Source organism: Argopecten irradians, chromosome 2 (genome assembly GCF_041381155.1).
Source record: "Argopecten irradians isolate NY chromosome 2, Ai_NY, whole genome shotgun sequence".
Classification (NCBI taxonomy): domain Eukaryota; kingdom Metazoa; phylum Mollusca; class Bivalvia; order Pectinida; family Pectinidae; genus Argopecten; species Argopecten irradians.
In genome coordinates this window covers 19,236,782-19,260,396 of record NC_091135.1, presented here as the reverse complement: position 1 = coordinate 19,260,396, position 23,615 = coordinate 19,236,782, and the positions used below count along the sequence as shown (strand labels likewise).

Below are 23,615 nucleotides of genomic sequence, written 5' to 3'. Positions count from 1 at the left end.
GATTTTGATGTCACTAAGGTGGTTGACAACTGTAGTTCATTGAAGTAATTATTTACTATACGGCCATTTGCTGTCCATGTCAGTCTTTCGCCGCTATGGTCAGCCACCAGCTCGTGCATAACAACGTTAGTTTGAATATGACACTTTAGACTAATCATACGAGGTTAAGCACGTTGTGGGGTCTTCTTGAAATCTATTAACATACTCATAAACGATGGTATATTATTGCGATTGAGAGAGATATAGAGCAAAATTAAGATACAGTGCATTTATAGATAGGGTACTCGTTTTTTTCGCGTTTACATATTTAATATGATTTGCGGATAAGTAACCACAGTTTTAATTATACGGGGTAGGAATTTGTCTACAATCCTTAATCATCATAACTACACAGCATCAAGTGAAAAGCAGGAAACAGAAATCTAGGAGTTAAGAAACGATCTTTCCAGAAATTAAGACAAAATTGTTACTAAATCTCTATAAGGCTTTAGTTCAAACACAGCTGGATTACTTTTCTCCAGTACAGGTTGTACAAAATCGGTACATGTAAAATGTCCAAAGACGAGAAATAAATCTTGTGAGATGTACATGGTATAAAACTTACCAAGAGAGACTTCTTGACTTCGATAACCAACTCTTTAATATAGAGAACTTCGAATGGAGATGATTAAAGTCTACAGAATTAAAACCGACATCGACAAATATGATAAAAAGCAACTACATGTATTTAAAAACAGCATTGAGCAGAACTAGGAGTCATCGATAAAAATCAAAAGAAAAGAAAACCCAGTATAAATTAAGGTTTAAGCCCCTGTTTCAACTAGTTTATTTGTATACCTATATATTTCTTCTTAGGTGTACTTGAACATAACTTTGTATAAATAAATGTGTCTATGCATCTGTCCTAACCTTAGATATTACTGTTGACTCGTAGATTGTTGAACTGGAACTGTTTGTCAGAGAAAACAGTATAGCAAAAGAATAAACAAAATGAAAAAAAAAAAAAAAAACTCACTGAACGACCGCTGGAAGAGCGTATCATATTCCAACCAGACTGCAACCAAACCATACTAGAACCGGAAAAAAATATCCTAAATCTGGCACGTCCTAAAAGACCATAGTTTAATAGATTTTTAACTAAAAAACACTAAATTACTATTTAATTGTTGTTATAAAACATATATTGTCATTGTACATTCATAGTCAGTTTGGTGGGGTTGGAGGGTAATAAATTGATTCCTATATGTCGTCCTGATCTGTGCGTGGGCAACATGCGGAATCCACGCCAGCTCGTAAACATAGGTGACACCAACGTCTCATAAACATACCAGATATGACGGTGTACATCACTGATACACCTATATATAGCAGGCTATGATAATCAAAATAAATGGAATAATTAACACTAGTAAGTCAGTATTCGTATGTGTTAGTAGTAAGTGGTTTTGTAATGTAGGATGTTGTTCAATTAAAGCATCTAAATCAATGTAAATGGTACCGATAAAAATACCAATACATTAAAAAGTACGTTAAAACCGTATACAGGTATAAGATTAAATATCATTATGGTTTGGATGACTGCGCGAATGTGTAAGCCGTGTGACTGGTACTTACCTACAGATCCTGGTCTGAATTCTTCGTAGGGCTTGATATCAGTGCTACAGTATATATTTTTTTCCCATATTTGTCAATGAATTTTAACGACGATGTTTAAAAACAAATTTTATTATAACTACCAGCTATTTATTTATTTACTTGCTTATTTATTTATTTATTTATTTTGACATTTTTTGTATATTTTGAAGTATTTTCTTCGGGTTGGGAAGTAAGGTTAATGTAAGGGTATTGTTTCACAACCAATGGGTATTTAAAAATGTTACGTTTCGATGACTGATACGGCATATGCACTGACTGTTCTCTTCATCAGACCAGGCAACATATGTACACGAATGCGTGAAATGTGCTTTATTTGTCTTCGAATTGTAATTTGAAGATCGTTCATTGATGTGGATTTTGGCCTATTGACTCCAACTTCTCATTGCCTAATATCTGGTCATATCACTGAGTTTGACGTTCTGTCAATAATATATGATATTAACATGCACGCATATTATTTCTTTTACACTGTATTTTTTATATTATATAGGTGGTATTTTATATGTTTATGTTATATATTATTGCCAGAACGCCAAACGCAAATTTCAAGCAATATTGCAAATTTCGCCCGTCAGAAAAACTAAACGCACACAGAGAGATATAAATATTATCATATTGAATAGAAAAAACGTGTCGTAGACTACAGCAATTTCGATAAAACTCGTTGAAAAATGAAGCCTAAACATTACATAGAAACAAAATGCAAGAAATACATAGTAGAATAAATGAAACATTATATCGTGCAACGGAGCGGTCACCCATCCAAAAGTCGACCTAGTTGGACGTTATGCAACTGAAATACCACTTTTCAACTATAGTCACAAAAGAAGAAGGAGAAAGACTTGCATTTTGTAACTGTTTTTAGCAACTGTATTCTTAGCATTAGACAATTGAAGGAAAGAAAGATAGGAATACACGTGTAGCGCATTTTTAGTGATGTTTATTAATCTGAATCGCACGATATGCCATTTCCTGTCATTTTCACATTAACTGCAGTATACTAAAACAAGGATTCTAAGTAAATGATCTAGTGTAAGTTAGGGAAGACAAATATTATGCCTTAAGTATATATAGAATTTTGTCGAATCTCACACGAAAAGTACATACATTTAGACCACATATATAATAAAGCCTTTTTGTTTCATTCAACACTAAGTTTGAAACCCTTAGGCAACACGCATATGTCGTTACGTGTTCGTTTGTTAAGTGTTCGAACGTGTCCTGTCCTTGCGGCCATATTCATCTTTGAAATGTATCGATATTATCAATTTTAATCATACAGTATCTAAACGACACCAGTTAGAATTCACTATCAAAATAACACGTGTCTCAAATAAGATCTAAATGGTTTCATTATACTCTCACCTAGATTTTTGATAGGAAAGAATGGACTGTAGGTATGCTCCAAGCCTCATAGTAATATTCAAATACGAACGTTAACCCCTTTAGTATATGTGGAACATTATAACTATATATAAGTGTATTTCAGCACTTAACTAAATCAACAAAATAACAACTGATGCACAGTTAAGATCAATATAATATTTTCTTATTTATATTTTCATTGATTCCTTGTCAACTTCATACAACCTGTTGCCAAGTCATTGCTAAGATCAATCCTTAGACAACGCCATTTTGTAAGATGGCGGATAGCCGTGTATGCACGTGTCATTTCCGGTTAACGCATTCTAATGGAGGATTTGTAACGTTGGGATCTAAACAAAGGTAATTCTGGAAAATTATTTTGATCAATTTGCAATTTTCGTTTATAATTGATTATAGATTCAAAATTACCACTGCAAGCTATTTTAATTTCCGACATTTCTTAAATTAATATTTATTAATTTTCCCACAAAGTTTGCCCCTTTTCCGATTGGGATCCTTATTTTAGGACACAGAGTATTTTTAGTCGCAAAACAATTTTATAATCATTTAAATGAGTAAGGGTATGTGCACTTAAAATCACCAAAAAGTACTTGTGGGCCCCTGGGCCTGCGATATTAAGTCATTTCTTCAAGCTATTGAAATATTTAAAATTCCTTTGACGGTTTTGTATTTGGACATTGATATCTTCTTTTTATCGTATGTTTTAATGTCATGAATGCCTACTGTGGTTACAAATAGTATTACATTCCAGGAGCGATTTTTTTCGTTTTTACTACTCGTTTTATCTCCCGGGGTAGGGTTATGACATGTGTTCATAAGTCCTCAGCGTGCACAAGGGGGGAAAAGGCATGGACAATATCATCACAGTCTGGCACAGATACTAAGTCAAACAGATGTGATGGTGGTTAACAATTGATCCAGATCCCCGTTCTTTGTACTATTATATCAAATGTATGGTGTGGCATATGTGCTGACTAAATCTTAAACACATCACTGATTATATCCAATATTTAAGTGAGTAGCTGATGTCGGGCGTTTTACAGTGATAATAAAAATCAAAAATCAAAATACTGTGGCATATGCAACATAGTACAGACTGGTCAATGCTACACAAAAGTCAGTGAAAAAGGCCTTGCTGAAATATCACCTATTTACATTACCTTAGCGTAGTTTGGCCTTGGTTTCTTTGGTCAGCTTGGCTAGTAGATTAATAGTGTAAGTTTTTCACAGTAAGTTTCACTTTGACCAAGATCCATTAATTAGCGCGGGAAAGTGTAGTATTTGCACTTATGCTTTGCTCCGCTCAACAAAAATGATGACAAAAATCTTTGAATTGTCGGAAGAACAACAGTTTCATTATGTACATCTTTTTTAGTAAGAATCACGCCTTTCGCCATTTTCCCGATATCATTGTTTAGACGGGAAAATAACAGACTGCAAGCAATCTTAGTCTGAAGAAGGACGATATCATTTGTAATTTTTTCCAATCAATCACTCTTCTTTATTCACTAATATAGGCCTCCAAACCACCGTGCATGTATAATTCATATTTTGTTCCAAAATGCATATCTCAGTACAACAAAGTGCAACCACTGAGTATACCACTGGTCATTTATACTGAATGATGGGATTTCCTAGAATGTTCCTTGACGCATGTAATCCTCATTCAGCAAAAAGGGAGTGAACTAACGTAATGGGATGGAATGTGCTGTTTGGTGTTTTTAAAAGGATGCTTCCGTTCCACTGATAAAACAAAAACATACCTTATAATTAGCTATAACTAATTATAATAATTTAAATTCTTTAATATATTTACAGAATGCCAATTTAGATTCAAACAACATTCTACAAAGTCGTGAGGAAATGACAAAGTCAGCTGCAGCTTACAGAAGTTAACAGGAAGTGACGTCATACTCACGTAATATGGGGAGGAAGTCGTATCAGAAAACTGTTTTAAGCACAGTGCTTATAGTGTCTTTAGTCTGGCTGACAATAACAATATTTATTGTTATGTACCATGAAGAACAAATGAAGTCTCGTAGACTTCGGGACTATAATAAAGAATACGATCGCCTTGATGAAATGCATAACTTAGGACCTTTTATAGGCGAATCTGATAAATATCCCCGTAATCGGCCACGATTAAAATTAAATGATAACAAATTTAACGAGATGAAAAATTTAACTAAAAACAAAGACAAAATTAAAGATAATAAATCTGTCGTTGGAAATGGAAATGGCGTAGTCATCCAACCCCCACAAAAGAAATCACTGAAATTAAAAGACGTTGTCGGTATTGAAGCTAACGATGGTGTGAATATATTTAAAAATGAATTCAGAGGTGAACGAAAGGGGGAAAACATGGCGGATAATAAACCGATAGTACCTGATGTCAATGATAACAAAGTTCCCAGTGTCGATATAGCTAAAGTTGAGAACAAAGATCAGGATCGATCGCATAACAAACACAAGGCACCAAAGAATGAAAATCTAAACATGGCGGATAACAAACCACACGTACCGGAAGTTAATGATGAGAAAGTAAAGGATGATCAAGAACAGATAAATGAGCATAAATTACATCCAGGTGAAACAAACGAAAATGGAAAAAGTGATCAAAAACAGGAAAAAGTAGAACAAAATGCAGGCGAGGCTGCGGTGGAGGGAAAGAATAATCCAGTGAACATGGAGGCTATAGATCAAATCAAGAACGTTTTAGGGGATGATGATTCAATGAATGAAGCATTAAAACTGATCCAGAACGTCATCAAAGGCGGAAACTTGGGAAACCTAGGGAATAAAGAAAATAACAAGCAACCAACGTATTTCAACCCATTAGGTATAGATTTCGACGCTATTGAGCCACGAGCTGCACCGAACGCCCCAGGTAAGATATAATGCTTCCACAAACCTAATGTATTGCATAATGTAGAGACCGTCCTAACTTGACCTTAGCTGTTCATAGGACGTTGAGAATAAACAAAGCAGATTTAGTTGGTTAAACAAAGCAGATTAGTTAAACACAGTAGATTTAGTTGGTTAAACAAAGCAGATTTAGTTGGTTAAACACGGCAGATTTAGTCGGTTAAACAAAGCAGATTTAGTTGGTTAAACACAGCCGATTTAGTTCGTTAAACACAGCAGGTTTAATTGGTTAAAAACGCCAGATTTAGTTGGTTATCACAGCAGATTTAGTTGGTTAAACAAAGCAGATTTAGTCGGTTAAACAAAGCAGATTTAATTGGTTAAAAACACCAGATTTAGTTGGTTATCACAGCAGATTTAGTTGGTTAAACACAACATATTTAGTTGGTTATCACAGCAAATTTAATTGGTTAAAAAAAGCAGATTTAGTTGGTTAACACGGCAGATTTAGTTCGTTAAACAAAGCAGATTTAGTCGGATAAACAAAGCAGATTTAGTCGGATAAACAAAGCAGATTTAGTCGGATAAACAAAGCAGATTTAGTCGGTTAAACAAAGCAGATTTAATTGGTTAAACAAAGCAGATTTAGTTGGTTAAAAACGCCAGATTTAGTTTGTTATCACAGCAGATTTAGTTGGTTAAACAAAGCAGATTTAGTTGGTTAAACAAAGCAGATTTAGTTGGTTATCACAGCAGATTTAGGAGGATAAACAAAGCAGATTTAGTCGGTTAAACAAAGCAGATTTAATTGGTTAAACAAAGCAGATTTAGTTGGTTAAACACAACATATTTAGTTGGTTATCACAGCAAATTTAATTGGTTAAAAAAAGCAGATTTAGTTGGTTATCACAGCAGATTTAGTTGGTTAAACAAAGCAGATTCAGTCGGATAAACAAAGCAGATTTAGTCGGTTAAACAAAGCAGATTTAATTGGTTAAAAACACCAGATTTAGTTGGTTAATCACAGCAGATTTAGTCGGTTAAACAAAGCAGATTTAGTCGGCTAAACAAAGCAGATTTAGTTGGTTAAACAAAGCAGATTTAGATGGTTAAACAAAGCAGATTTAGTCGGCTAAACAAAGCAGATTTAATTGGTTAAAAACACCAGATTTAGTTGGTTATCACAGCAGATATAGTCGGTTAAGCAAAGCAGATTTAGTTCGTTAAACAAAGCAGATTTAGTTCGTTAAACACGACATATTTAGTTGGTTATCACAGCAAATTTAATTGGTTAACACAGCAGATTTAGTTGGTTAAAAACGCCAGATTAAGTTGGTTATCACTGCAGATTTAGTTGGTTATCACTGCAGATTTAGTTGGTTAAACACAGCAGATTTAGTTCGTTAAACAAAAGATATTTAGTTGGTTATCACAGCAAATTTAATTGGTTAACACAGCAGATTTAGTTGGTTAAAAAACGCCAGATTTAGTTGGTTAAACACAGCAGAATTAGTTGGTTAAAAACGCCAGATTTAGTTGGTTATCACTGCAGATTTAGTTGGTTAAACAAAGCAGATTTAGTTGGTTAAACAAAGCAGATTTAGTCGGTTATCACAGCAAATTTAATTGGTTAAACACAGCAGATTTAGTCGGTTAACACAGCAGATTTAGTCGGTTAAACAAAGCAGATTTAGTTCGTTAAACAAAGCAGATTTAGTCGGTTAAACACAGCAGATTTAGTTCGTTAAACACGACAGATTTAGTTGGTTATCACAGCAAATTTAATTGGTTAACACAGCAGATTTAGTTGGTTTAAAACGCCAAATTTAGTTGGTTATCACTGCAGATTTAGTTGGTTAAACAAAGCAGATTTAGTTGGTTAAACAAAGCAGATTTAGTCGGTTATCACAGCAAATTTAATTGGTTAAACACAGCAGATTTAGTCGGTTAACACAGCAGATTTAATTGGTTAAAAACAACAGATTTAGTTGGTTAAACACAGCAGATTTAATTGGTTAAAAACACCAGATTAAGTTACATTTTAAGTTCGTATTTTTCTATTGCCTTGTTTAATTGTATCTAAAATATACACAATTATTAGAATATGTTATCCAACTGATGGTGAGCCCTTTCCTAGTCTTGCAGTTTATCTCTCATATAACGATACAAATCGAGTCAAACGTTTTATACATAGTGCATAAATCTCAGATGATGGCTTGGAAATAAATATGTCATCAATGAAACGATTTTATTATCGTGATGACGTAAAATGGCGTTATTGTATAAAGTTTTCAGCTATATATAGCAAAAGTTCGATGTCAGAGCGCTAGTATAAATATAACACTTATACAATAGTAATCTAATACTCCAAAGCATTTAGTAACTGTGCAAAATGTGCTTGTGGTTAGATGTGTGTTAAAGATAACATCTTTTTCATATAAAGACGTTCTCTCATGTTTCTAACATTCCGTGTCTACATTATATATGTGACTTGAAAGTAAATAATTAAATTCCTGGTTTGTGATAAGCACTCTGGATTTCATAAGCCCTTGTAATATGACATGTTTTCTGTATTTACTGGCATGAGAAAAACCATTAACATTAATTGAAAGATAATGGAATGAATGATAATATTGTCCATTGTTCCATTATACAACACGTGATATCGTTACACTTCCTGTCAGTCCTATGATAATCTCATTTTCACTAGCGTCAGCGGTATGTGAAAAATGATGCTACGTTAAATTAAAGATGGCTATTGTCGTCAGATTTTGTTCCCATTTTAAAGCAGTTTTTTGTCAAAACATTTTTTTAAAATACATGTTTTTTTTTCATTTGTTTGTTATTGTTTTTAAATATTTGTTAAACGTGAAGAAAACAAAATCTAATATCTGTTTCTTTAATGTCACATACTTTAACCGAAACGACTTTTACCTTTTTATATTTAACTTTAAAATGAGTTTGATACTTTTGTGAAGTATCAAAAGTCATTAGCTTACCACTTAGTGCTGTATTTTTCTTAACTTCTTAATCTATTTTAAATAGATGAATTAAATATGAATTTCAATAACGTAAGTCGTCTTGTGTTTTCCGCCGTCATACTTAACTGATGTGCAGTACATAACTACACTACGTGGCAAAACGACGAAATGAGCCGTCATTGTTAACATATATTCACGCAGTGAATCTAGCATGTTTATGCGTTGTAAGTTCATCTTAGACCTTTCATTACATAGATGTTTTGACATTATAAGTTATATTTTGTTTCGGGAACGTCGTCGGCCTTTTCATCTTATTTGAAATGAACACTCAATTAAGATTATGTAAATATGCAAATATATTCATTTCATCTATTTATAATCATTTTAAATCATCTTAATGTGTACTACGTGTAGCTATAATTAAACATAATTTGATGATTATATCAAATTTGACAATTACACCCTCTGATATTTAAACCAAAGTGGATATTCTGAACTAAATGATCATATGCTAATGTGGGAAATGTGCAAATCATATAACCTACAGTCATATCACCAGATCTGATTAAAATACAAAATACAAAATGTAGTCTATATGGGAAATTGCAACACAAAAGTAAACATAGGCTGTCTTTAACAGACTTGCATTGAATACATAACTACATTACAAATTAAAAATAATATTGAGCACTGAATGCTAAACTTTCAACAATTATAAGATATTGTGATGTTTTTATGTATTTTTAAACAATTACATTTACAATGAAAAACGTAACCCATTTTTATTTTATTCAGATTTTAAAAAAGCGAACTTGTTATTTTCAGGTGAAATGGGATATTCTTACGTCGTCAAAAAAGATCAATTACCACCCGCTGAGAAAGCAAAATACGAAAGTATGTTTGAAAAGCATCAATTCAGCAAATATGTCAGTGACATGATATCAGTAAGGAGACGGCTCCCCGATAAAAGAAAGCAAAGGTGAGACAAACGTATACGACCATGACCATTGTTTCTATGTTTTAATGTTGTAAGCATGAAGTATATTATTTAAGGCTGTTTAAGCTGTTGTTGGCAAGATATCACTAGGCCTGCACATCTCTTTATTAGTCCCTTGCCGGTGAAACCGGAGGGAACTATAGTGTCTGTTTCCGTCTGTCCGTCCGTCCGTACGTCCGTCTGTCTATCCGGATTTTGTTTCCAGATGATAACTTGAGGAGGAATTGATGGATTTTGATCAAACTTCACACAATGGTAGCATATGGGAAAATACAACGCGTGATTGAATTTGCGTCAAAAGGTCAACTACAAAGCTCACTATTACTGAAAATAGATTGTTCCACAAATTTTAATTTCCGAACGATAACTTGAGAACACATGAAAGGAATCTGTTCAAGCATACAATGGTAACATAAGAGATAAAATAGCTTGGGATTGAATTTGGGGTCAAAAGATCAATTACAAAGGTCAATGTTACTAAAAATAGATTGTTTCACAAGTTTCCGGACAATAACTTGAGAACACACCAAGAGAATTTGTTCAAACTTCATACAATGATAGCAGAACTAAGCAATAATAAGAGGGGACGTGTGTTGCTTGCAACACTTACTGTAAGCATGCTTTCATTACTAAGGTGTATCCAATTTTAGTTTGAAGATGTTTTCAAATGTATATTACTATTTGACAGCATCATCAATTGAATGTTCAATTTCAAATAAATGATTAATGTTTATGTTATTTTGTATAATTTTAAGCATTGGTATCAATATCTTTTAGGTTTATAAAATAAGTTATAAACAAAAATCGGAAGGACATTCTTCATAGATGAGAAGCCTTTGAAAATAATAGTGCCAGAACGTCCAAAGCTGGCATTAACATAACCTTTTGTACTGATCTTGTAAGTAGGACGTATGATTATGTGTATCATTAATTACGTACAAGTGAAACAATATTGAAACCGTACGATTTATTAATATCTGTGATATCAATACATTGTTTATCTTTGTCTTGTTCATACATATTGTTGTGTTAAATACAGCTGTAAAGATGAAGTTTTCAACAAACCTTTACCAACCACCAGTATCATCATCTGTTTCCATAATGAGGCTTGGTCCGTCCTGTTACGAACCGTTTGGAGTGTCCTTGACCGATCTCCTATCAATCTCATCAATGAAATCATCCTAGTTGACGACTTTTCGTCCTCTGGTAGGTCATGGTCATGCGGCATACTAGTCTCAAAATCCGTATGTCTTTTACATTATGGATGTTGGCGCCTGTATTTTAAAAAATAGCAACAAACAGCATTCCAACAGTCAGTGAGTTACATTTGTATAATGTTCATTTTTATGAAGTCTTCACAACTTTATATGGATTGAATATCTGGGCATGTTTTTTATCAACTAAAAGAGCATGCCCTGCTGCTTTCGGTTTACTAGTAGGGATAACGTAGATGATTCGCATTTACCTAATTAATTTGTACAAAGAGAATGAATGGGTGATCGGGTGGTGTAGTGGTTAAGCCGCTCGCCTTTCACCTAGCCGGCCGGGGTTCGATCCCCGGCACGGACGTGAAAAGGTCAGGGGTCACCTGCCCGATTACGTGGGTTTTCCCCGGGCACTCCGGTTTCCTCCCACACTAAAACCCCGCGCGCGCGTCCATTCCGGGCCATCGAGAGTGAATTATATAAGTTATATAACTTGTTTCTCTATCGGTGTAAAATAAATAAAGTTTATATTTATATTTATCAATGGGAATTTTGGTACAAGTCTTTTCATATTTGAAACATATGAGACATAAAATGCTACAGAATTCGTACTTTAACTAATTAAGGCTATGTAACCAATCAACATGGAAAAAAACGGGCTTAAGCATTAATTCCATAATATACTTTGGTAGATTGTTTTTTTCTTTTTAGATCGATTTTGTTTTGTAGTGAAATTTATTGTCTAGGGTATGTTAATCATGGTATAAATCTTATATAAACACATGCATTTAGATAGGTTTTTAATACCTTTTCAGGTCAATATGAAGTGTACACAATATCCACTGGGGATTTAATCTGATTTCCTGGGTAACCATGCAGTATAGAAGAAACAACATTAAAAAAGTCTGAAAGCTTTTAAATTAAATAGCACCTATATAAATACTTTTTGCAAAACATAATTAACATCAACGTAAAAGGTTAAGGTATGGCAAAGACCTTCGCCATTTTGATGTTTCCTTCTACCGACGTTTTCAACGAGTTCGAATTATTTATTTCCACGTTTGTTTAATTGCATATACATTAGGTAAATGACGTATTTTTGCTATGACATATATGTTTTAGAATACCTAGTGTAATGACCACAGATAACGATATGTCCATAAAGTTTTCTTTCGAATATTGATTTTTTATTTTACTATACTGTATTTCAAACACACTTTCTTCTACTCTTTCGGCATGTACATTTTCACCCAAATTATTCAATTCAGTAATTTAAAAAAAAAAAAAAAAAAAAAACACACAACAAGACATAACTGCCAAAGCATTAACCTCGCAACACCTTCTACGTCGATGTACAGTGCACGCACCGAAGATGATAAAACGTTGAAAAAATATTTATGAAATTGTTTCTATCTTTTGACTCTATTAAATTGTTTAACTTGCTGTTTTATTTTCGCAAATACTCTTGACCGTAAAAATCTACTTCATTATTACAGAAGAGTTGAAGGAACCGTTAGAAAATTATATGGCCAAATTAAAGATTGTCAAGATCGTGAGAACAAAGAAGAGGGAAGGTCTGATTAGGGCCCGCTTACTTGGCTATTCAGTTGCAACAGGAGAAGTTCTCACATTTTTAGACTCGCACTGTGAATGCCTTTTTGGTAAGTGGTTATTGCTCGAAAATAAAACATTCTAAAACATTTGTGACGAACCACTAATTAGGTAAACAATGATTAGTCCTTACTTTATTTTACGTCACAATTATTAGCTTTTGATTATAAGTTTACCTCGTAATCTATATTAAACAGAGTGATGTACTCAGCGGATTCGTTATTGTCGACACGATATTAGAATAAAGAATCAGCAGTGGATTATTTTTATAGTCATTTTTATTTTTTTTTACAATGAAAGGTTGGTTGGAACCACTGTTAACGAGAATAGCAGAGGATCCAACTCGAGCAGTTGCCCCTGTCATCAACTCTATAGGGCTCCATGCGTTCGGAGTGGACCAACATGAGGCTAGGGACATTGGGATCCTCCATATTGAAAATTTGTCATTCCACTGGGACAGAATACCCGAGCGAGAGGAGAAGCGCCGAACCTCCCCCAATGACCCTTACAGGTTAGTAAACATAGGGTTTTATCCTATAAGACGTTAACAGTGTTCTGCAGTGAGATAACACTATAACGTTTAAACAGGCAAAGATCATCTTGGACCATAGCGTAAATCATAACTGACTGAATAGTGAATGTGCAGAAATGAAACAAACCAAGCGGGGCAAGAGGCCGTCAGTGAGTTATCATGAATTAACCGAATTTCCTTGAATGTTAATAAAATTATGAACCACAAAATGGAAGCATAAGAAACTTTTTCTGGCAGTTAAGTTCAACAAGGTTGTAAATCAAGGATGAGAAGATTAAAATTTTTGTTCAGTTTCACAGAGAAATATCAGTCACTTAAAACAGACGTCATCAAGCTCTTTTACAGTATTGAAACATTTGCTACAATATATATTTATTTTTGTCGTCTACAAATGAAGTGTTATATTAAACTTGTGCCATTTTGCCATTGTCGTTTGAATGATAAATATTCATATATGGTTAATTACATTACACATATTGTGTCCTCAGGTCTCCAACAATGGCTGGTGGCATATTTTCAATTTCAAAGGCTTATTTTGAGCAGATGGGATTATATGATGCTGGAATGGAGATTTGGGGAGCGGAGAACGTGGAAATGTCTATTAGGGTAGGTAGCCATAGCTGTTTATTAATTTATCAAAATATATGTAGGCAAGAGAAAGGAAGAACCTAAATATAGTGTAACTTAATATACAAGACGTAGCGTATACTTGGTAAGATCTTATATTGAATTCCATTTTTTTTCCTTTGCATTTATTTTGTTTTATCTAAAATACATGTGTATGTATCACACGGTAAAGTATGAAATCCTTAATTTTATATCTATTTGTCCTTGCATCTGTTCACCGTCGTGATATGCCACGCATATTTTTACGACAATATGAAAGTTCAAGTTTGCAAGTTTGTCGCATTTTAATTTCATTATTTTGTGTAAAATACATATCATGAAAGCTCCATATGCATTTAGTTTATTCCATTTCTCTTTACGTAGCTGTGGACGTGTGGTGGCTCAATAGAACTCCATCCTTGTTCACACGTCAGCCACATCTTCCGGTTTAAAAGCCCTTACAGTTGGGGTCGTGACCCTCAGGTGATCCTGAAGAAGAACACCATAAGGTTGGCCGAGGTTTGGCTTGACGAGTACAGATTCTTCTTTTACGAAGAACTACAGTACAGACTGGTAAAGACGCTGGGAGAGACACTTTAGCCATCTAAATGTTTTAAGTGTTTGTTTTATTGATACTAAAAAATGTCATATGCCGTATGAGGATAACTACTTCATACAGATAAGGAATAAAATGAGTATGCTAAGGGTTTCCGTAAAACAGACTAGCGTCATGCCTTTGGTTAATATTTTGTAAAATTATTGTGTATAATATGTAATATTATAATGTTGTAATCTTCCCTAGGAAAAGCTGTCTGTTAAGTATGGTCATGGTATCTTAAACATATACGCCGCTATATATCATTAACAATTACATGTATATAATACAAAAAAATATTGCTTGATTGAAAGATTAGCTATTTGTTGTAGTTCGCCCTTTGAGGCTGTTTAATGGTGAATTCCCAATATTCACTTGTATAGAATATATCAAAGGTTAAATACAGCTCAGAAAATATAGGAAATCTCACTCACAAATGTGTATATAGTTGATGATAAAAATAAAAGTAAAGGATAACAGCGACAAAAGCAAACTATCGAAACTACTCATCAACATGTGTGTATAAATAAATACATTACGATCAGTATACTAAAAACACATATATAACATCCCAATGAACTTTCCTGCATGATTTTCTTTAAGGGTAACTTTGGTGACGTAACACAACGAAAAGCCCTCAGACAGGCACTGAAATGTAAACCGTTCTCGTGGTATGTCAAAAATATCTACCCAGAAATGAAGATTCCCGAAGTCGTTGTTTACTCTGGAGAGGTGAGTGAAACAGTTCTTATATTAATTTTGACAATCATTTAATATCTGATACTATCACTCAAATAACATATCCATGGTAGCATCGATGTTTGGAGTCTACTAATGACATCAGCCAGATACGAATCGTTACCTTCGACTATATCAATTCAACACAGATGTTCAACTCGTGTAGGATGATCTCATATGAAACAAATATTTCAAACTTATAAAATTAATCTTGAAACTTACAATAAGTAGTTCAATATTTATTATATTCGTTCTATAAAGTAAATATGTTGTTATGCATCGAATGTCAGAGTTTCGAAAAAATGAACCTGTCATTTTTTAATAATTCTTTATATGAAAAAACAGCAGTCGTCTGAGGAAAATTCGCCCCGTAAATATTCAGTCAAATTTCAAGGCAATAGAACCACGATATAAAAAACTTTATTTGTTATTGATAAGGACGTTATCAGAATATAGTTATCTCCCTTTATCATATGTACTTATTATACATGCATTTCATGATGATCTGTTATGATATAGCCTAGATCTCCCTTTACAAAAATAAAAGGCTTGCTGCAACCACCAAGCTCGCATTAGTTTCCCGCAAACAGTTGCCGCAATCTTATAGCACACTTTGCTGCAATCTTCCCGCACATTTTGCCGCAACCTTTCCGCAAGTTTGAAAAAGCTCACATTAGTTTATTTCCCGCAACCAGTTGCCGCAAGCTTGCCGCAACACTTTGCAGTAAATCCAATCTGAGCTTGTTTACGTGTTTAAAGAAAAATAATCCTCATTTATAAATCCCCAATTCAAAACTTCATATGTTAAGATTTGCCTCAATTTTGCATGTGTATAACTTTATACAATTTCACAAAAAGAAAACATTGTAAAGTAAATTGATAATGATTCTCTTAATATATATATCTAAAGACTATATATGTATAGATGTTGGGAACTATGATAATTTCTTTTATGCTTATGATAAGACGTTTTTCTTATATACATGCAGTTTGTTTGTAATTTAGGTAAATTCAGAATTATCGACCATTCAATTAATGACTGTTAATTCAAATTCTTTTTGTATTCTAGGATTTAGAAGAGATTACTTATTTAAAGAAATAAGTATCTCTTTTATTATAGTTAATGTTGATTTTAAACTTCATCAACTGAAAGTTCACTATAATTCACTGTTTTCACCACTTACACTTACAATTAATTGTTGATAATATATAGACGCTCATCTATCCAATAACTTTATTTCCATAATCTTCAATATATTTGCACTTTCAATAAGGTGATAGAAGGTCTGTACACTTCCCTTATTCACAATGTCAAACCAATCACCAAATGATCAAAATATGATAGAATACGGGTTGGGTTTGGGTTTTAATGGTTCCTAAACTAGGTTAACTAGGACCACTCATTATAGAACACATCATAACCTTTGCCGCACTATTTTTGCAAACAGATCCGTTTTCAAGAAAACTGCGGCTAGATATATGTGCAAACTGCTGCAAACTTTTTTTGCAATTAAATTTAGGTTCTTCTTTCCTTGCCTACATATAATCGTAAGAATGTGGATGTGTATTTTCTATGAATACATTAACAAGCAGTAGAATAAAGAAAAGCATTATTCCGATATCTACCAATATGATTATAAACAAGAACGGTGCTATACTCTAGGATATGCTGTTAAGTCTAGAATATATAAGCTAACATAATGTTACTCATTATAAGTGTTACATCTTGTCAGTGTACAGTTTTTTATTTAATTACTAAAATAGTTTTTACCCGACTGTAAACAAAGGGAAAACATCAAAGCGTAGACGATAAATTATCCAGAATAACCGAGCACGACATTTTGATTGAGATGATGACACTGACCATGTAACCCACAGACTTATCAAACACCCGACGCCAAAACGATTATACAATAGTATAGGCTTATAGCTGCACTCTGCAGTAAGATATGAATGTCAACCAATATCTTGTGCAGAGAAACCTACCGATATTATTGACATTAAGCAAAAGCCATAAATACTGACATGTTTTCATGTGACAGAATGTCGATAACATGTTTCGCACGTTCTGATATATAGGAATGACCTTTTTAGGGCCGCGGTGGCCGAGTGGTTAAGATTTCTCGACATATCACCCCAAGCCCTCCAACTCTGGGTTACGAGATCGAATCCCATGTGGGTCAGTTGTCAGGTACTGACCGCTGGTGAGTGTTTTTCTCCGGTTACCCCGGCTTTCCTCCATCAATAAACCTGGCACGTCCATACATGACCCTGACTGTTAAAAGGTCGTTAAATAAATAAAAAAACCGAAACGGCCTTGGAACTATCGACTGGATCTCTATATACATACACCTAATGGTGAACTTTGAAGCATGACACAGACTGCGGCTAATATAGATTTTATGTTTTCTACAAATATTTATGTAATTCATATAATAGGATATATCTTTACTACGTAACATAGCCTAGTTATAAAACTGTTAAAGTATGTATTTCCAACCTTGCTGTTGTTTACTAGATTGAAGTTATGTCATTAGGAATTCACTTTTCTTTTATTCTTCATTATCCAGATCCGCAATGTAGCAAGTGATCAATGTTTGGATAGAATGGGATCATTTCCATCATTACCGAGAGCCACGGCATGTCACGGGCTTGGTGGTAATCAGGTAAACTTACCAACTGTTAAACATTATGTAAGCAAAACAAAAGCAAAAATTCAGAACAAAAGCAAGCAAACAAAAAGAACTATAGTCCAGATAGGTTTTACAATAACAATAAGGAGTTTTCTTTTTGACCAATACTTGGAATTTAACCATAGCTACCCTATGTAAATGAATTATAATACATTTATAGGGATGATACATATATGAGTATGGAGTGTTTTTCCAACATTAGACGATATAATATTGGAAGTCAAAAAGAAAACTATTCAACTAAATAGGAATGACAGGCGTTCCAGTTCTTCGAGTTGTGACAAAGATAAAACATGTCTTAGATGTCAATGAAGAAAGAAAAAGAAAAAAGGTAAATCGACGATAGTGTGCAATGCTCGGATGTACACTTGTTTTTATTAGTGCTAATGATCATAGCGCAATGCATAATTGATAATTGATAAAGTGGCAATGTTTTCTGTTTATAATAAAGATAATGTGTATAATGTTTCAGTACTTTAGATACTACCAGAACGGTGATATAAAGATGAATACAGGATGTCTAATTGCAAGAGAGGCTAGTACCATCATAGCCTGGAACAGGTGTGCTGAAAGCCAATTACAAGTTTGGGACTACACAGAGGTATGTTTTCATTGATTCTGCTTGTTATCTTTTAGAATAAATATTAGTATATCAAGGTTATTATATATATATATATCTATATATATTTTGAATTTTCGTAGTGGATTCTCACAAAAGTTTGCAAACAAATTTGCGGATTCACACAATTTGCAAACAATTTTTTTGATACCCCAATAAAATTAAAAAATAGTGACATCAATGCTTATAATTAATTTTATAATCTGTTTGATCAAATAAAGCATGTTTAAATGTACTGTTCTAGAGATTTTTCAAGGGAATCTTTTTCCGAATCAGTACTGAACGTCAATGTCTCTATTATGACGCCACAATAACGTCGGGGTTTCGCGCTATTCTCGGATTATTTTTTTATGGTAGTCAAAAAGAATATTGGCCAATCAGAAAGCCAGATTTGGTATAGAAACAAAGAAAAAAATTACTAATTAATTTTGATATGGAACCTTATTATTAGTACAATTTGTTTACTTCTTCTTGTACATGATTGTATGATGTCGACAAATGTTATGCATCAGCACCAGTTGTTTAATTCTCTAGTACATATTGTAAAAAAATAATCATTTGTTCAAAGAGTTCAGCGAAACTCTAGAGCAGTACAAATGCATGGTGTTTGTCAACACAATCCCATTATGTCTGTTTACGTTTCTCCAGAACAAACAGCTGGTACTAAGGGGACAAAATCTATGCCTGGATTTGGAGGGAAAACAGAAAGTCAAATTAAATCCGTGTTCAGATTCTAGAACTCAAAAGTGGACATGGACAAGAAACCTGGAAGATCTGATATCGGGGAAAACGTCTTACTTAGGTACGGGTGTACGGAACAAATTTATACAAAGTGTGTGATTAATGTAATTGGTTATACAATATATTTAAATGTTTGATATATGTCATTTGCTAGATTACAGATCTCATAAACCATGCTCCCATGATCATAACCATGAAAGGATTTTGTCACGACAATTTACACTATAACACATGAAAACACAATGAAAATTCAGTGCAAGCTTGATTTACAAAAGGAAGTGCATTGGTCAAATTACGCATATTAACGATGTACCAAATATGCAATATATTAGAATTTACATAGATAGAGGCTTACTCATGGGCATATATTTACATATGCCGCCATATAGTCAACGGGAGAGGAGTTGCGTTCAAATTAGCGTAAACCCAAAGACGTATAAATACAAACACAGAGTAGGGTCGGACTACTTCTAGTTCACGCTTCGGTAAGATTTTTCGTCATAAATGATAATCTCAATAAACTTTAATTACTTAACTTACATTTCACCTTTTCACAGATAACAGATTTGCTTTGAATTAATAATAAACTAAAAACGATTTCGGTCTTCTGTTGTCTCAAGACTGGTCCTTAGGCGGCACAGACAATGTTATGCTCGTCGGTACTCGATTGACAGTACTGTATGAAGTGTAAACAAAGTTTCCTCGTTGTCGGATTTCAAAATAACAATAGATAACAAGAGTTGTTATCAGATCCAATTAAATATTTATTTGACATCAAAACAGAATATGTGTTCAAGCATAGTAACGGTAATAAATAACAAAAAGTATCACTGGTCGGGGCTACAACCGGGGGCTTTCCTCAGGAATGTTCGGGAAATTCCATAGTTACGCCAGTCATACACCATGCAAACTCTTGTCTATCATCCGTACAATAAAATAAAAGTCAAGACTGTGAAGAATTTAGTCTATATCGCGTTCGTAGACCGATACTGAATTACAAACATTCAGCAGCTTAACGGTCATACCGTCAACAGGCTCCTCGCGTTAAAGGCGGTGTGAACGCTATGGGATACAGACATATTCTACAGGTAGCGCTAACGCGCTACATTGAATATGTCTGTATCCCGTTGCGTTCATACCACCTTTAACGCAATCAAAACACTTTTCAATATCTATGTATTACATTTGATTTATTTTCTGTTTACAAGCATATGGCATTGCCATGTTCATGGTGGGTCATTGTTTTTGAGTTGTTTCGTTTTGTTTGTGTTAGTTTATGTTAGTTGTAGAATATTTATTAAAAGACTACAGTCTTAGATAAAGAACTCTTTCTTAGAGTTATTTAGATCATTTTTACAATGCAATAATAGTATCCATGCTAATAAAATAATTACCACATATCTATGAGTTATAATCCTACAAAGCTTCCTATGCATATTTTTAACTTTATCTGAACTTTGATATTTTCAGAAATCAATGATAAATTACAATTACAATTACAATTGTATATAAGACATAATTATCTAATTGATATCGTCGTGTGTACGTGTGTATGATCTACAGCCTATTTACAGTATGAATGTGGTTAATTTATCATTAAAACCAACAACTTCACTTGCATTTGTTTTGTATTATTTTTAGAAAATAGATAATATTTAAAGTATCTAGTAGAGCACAAGTATCGATGTAATAATTTTATTTTCTGGATTTAATTGCTTTAAACTGCCTTTAAGGATTTGTGCAGTCAAAAATGATAATTTCAGTTTATGTTGGAAATGGTTTTATTAGCACGTGTAGAAACCTCTCTGTGTCGCGCGCGACAGGAAACAACCTCTAAGTCGTCGATATCGAGGTCAAATTTTCTGATCGCCCGATTATGCATATTTTCTAGCCCTTTCGGATTTTTTTGTGGAGGAGTTCAGCAATGAATGAGTTTTAATAAGATAATATTTTCCTGTAGTCTGTAGATACATTGTGAATTGCAAAGTTTGTGATTGTAAAATGAAATTTTACATAACAATTAAAGAAATCCTTGATTAAAACATCAAGGATATGATGCTTGACGTACGTACACACCGATGATTAATCATAACAAACATTATGTTGTATGTTGCTAATCGAATTAGTTGTGATACATTTATTACAATACCACAATACGTTTCAACATGTGATATAAAGAATTTATTTTTGATGTAATAAAAGATCAAAATATTGAGATATTAAGCAAAACAAACTATAATTTTTCAGACCGTGCGGTCGCTTTCAAATTTTAATCGATGTCCGAGTAGATACACCGATATAGATATATAATTAGCCATGCCTTTGTTTTGATGGCTACGTAATACCTGGACCAGGATGTTGTTTACCTGTACACAACGCCATTCATCGAACTCCCCTGTAATTAGCCGCAGGCAATTTGCTATTAGGTGGACTATATCGGGCATTTGATATTGTCTTACTGTCAATCAGGTTAGAACATCCGTTAATTGTGAATTGAATTATGGAAACCCCGTACATCTATACTCTATTTTTATTGTCACATCCATTTTCAAAATGAAGATGTAAAAGCAAGTGGAAATAAAATATCCCTGATCATACCTAGGAATATATATTACATGTAAACATATATATATTTATGTATGTCGTACACAGGTAAAACAATAATGGAAGTTAACTTATTCAGAAACAAAAATGGTTCTAAGAACTATTTCAACTTAAGGTTTTAACCTTAAAAATTATTACGGAATCGTTGCAAATAGCAATCTTCCGAAATTTCTAAGGTATTAGTAAGAATTCTAAGCATGTATTTTCACCGTTTCGAATCTACATGTATAGGCATGCATGAAGGGTCACAGCATAACCACACTAAATACACTTATCTAAAATCACTGAGTATATTTTCAAAAGGTACAAGATATTATATCTATTTATAATGCCTGTATACAAGTAATTTCATTTTTCATTTTAACACTTTAAGTTGTTACTTTTTTGGATTATACGATAAATGTTTATATATCATACTATTTAAATCTCGGTATGATATACAAAGGATCGACAATGAATATAACATAACATTATTGACAACCGTCCACATTTTATTTTTACTCAAAACTGTCGTGTTTGCATCGTTATGGCAGAAGTTTGAACAAATAAAAACGCAAATTCTAGATATTTTCGTGTTTATTTTTGTGATTTTACTCGTGAAAATATCGAGTTACATTATACTGTTTTTATTAAACAGAAATTTACATAATATGCTATCTAAATCTCAGTCCAGACTGTTCCGAACATCATTTTGATATCGCTATCAAATTGGACTGATTATCTAATCTAAAGTTAGATTTATGCTTGTTTGAATGTTAGAAATGGTGTAAATGGAATGTTTTGAAACTGAAAATATCTACATCACGAAGCTAGAATAACCATTTACTCGAAAAACTCAAATCGTAGATCTAACGTACATTTATGTATACGTACATTGTATATGAGCTGTATATATGTATAGTACATATGTACTAGGCTTACATGTGTAGCCGCGGACTACTGTGACATCACAAGACCACGTGTCCGCCCAGCTCATTATCTCTGAACCATTGTCGACATTACCCGTAAATCACGACCAAAACCAACCGATAGCGCTAAAAGCTAGGCGATTCGTTGGATGGGACTTGATTTTTCATTCATCCAAAGCAATATCCAGCTAACGTGTTATCAAAAAAAAAATTGGCTGCACAAATCCTTTAATCATAAACCTTTCATAGTATCATAGGATATAAATGGTATGTCAATGTAACTCGCTATGTGTGAAATACCCTAGCCCTGAAGCAACGATTCATCGGATTAATATCATGACAGCCATGTCAATATATTTTTCATTCATAGATAAAATGTTAAAACGAATCTCCGGGTTAGGTAAACTTTAAATAAAATAACGTTAACGTCACCAAGTTAATAAAACTAATGCAATGAAATTATATCGCCTGGGGCTTCGATTGTAAAACTTTACAGTTTTTCTACCTACGTTGTATAAATTATGTATCTTGTTTGGTCTTCTTCTACAAAAAAGTGCACTCAGGATCTATTATTTCCTTCGTTATAAAACCATATTGCATATTTCGTTCCGCTATTTACGTGTTACGCCAGTAGCTTAAAAATGACTGCCAGAAATCGTAATTGTAATTAACGAAATGTTCTTAACTTTTAATGTTTAATAACATATATAATAATATATATATATAGAATAAATAAATGTAGTATGCCCTTGTGATGGAACAATATATATATAGATATATGAAAATTAAAAAAAAAATATTAAAACAAACCTGCCTTTCCTATTATGTAGCACTTTTGCAGCAACCGCTGCTCCTTGTGGGATGTTTATTGATGACGT

At 33.3% G+C, this 23,615-nt stretch overlaps 1 protein-coding gene across 1 annotated transcript; it reads left to right on the top strand.

Moving 5' to 3' along the window:
- Positions 1 to 3,213: 3,213 nt before the first annotated feature.
- Positions 3,214 to 22,396, top strand: LOC138314727 (polypeptide N-acetylgalactosaminyltransferase 13-like). Its single transcript, XM_069255213.1, has 12 exons — positions 3,214 to 3,381; positions 4,861 to 5,929; positions 9,714 to 9,867; positions 10,925 to 11,091; positions 12,587 to 12,751; positions 13,002 to 13,212; positions 13,722 to 13,839; positions 14,224 to 14,412; positions 15,038 to 15,166; positions 17,743 to 17,838; positions 18,338 to 18,466; positions 19,133 to 22,396. Exons 2-12 carry the CDS (start codon positions 4,966 to 4,968, stop codon positions 19,322 to 19,324), a joined length of 2,514 nt encoding a protein of 837 aa, XP_069111314.1. The 5' UTR covers positions 3,214 to 3,381; positions 4,861 to 4,965; the 3' UTR covers positions 19,325 to 22,396.
- The last annotated feature ends 1,219 nt before the right edge of the window (positions 22,397 to 23,615 follow it).

Coding starts and splice junctions, on each gene's coding strand:
- LOC138314727 (XM_069255213.1), top strand. CDS start 4,966: ATGGGGAGGAAGTCGTATCAGAAAACTGTTTTAAGCACAGTGCTTATA. Junction 13,213..13,721: donor TCCCCCAATGACCCTTACAG/GTTAGTAAACAT, acceptor TTGTGTCCTCAG/GTCTCCAACAATGGCTGGTG. Junction 18,467..19,132: donor AAGTTTGGGACTACACAGAG/GTATGTTTTCAT, acceptor ACGTTTCTCCAG/AACAAACAGCTGGTACTAAG.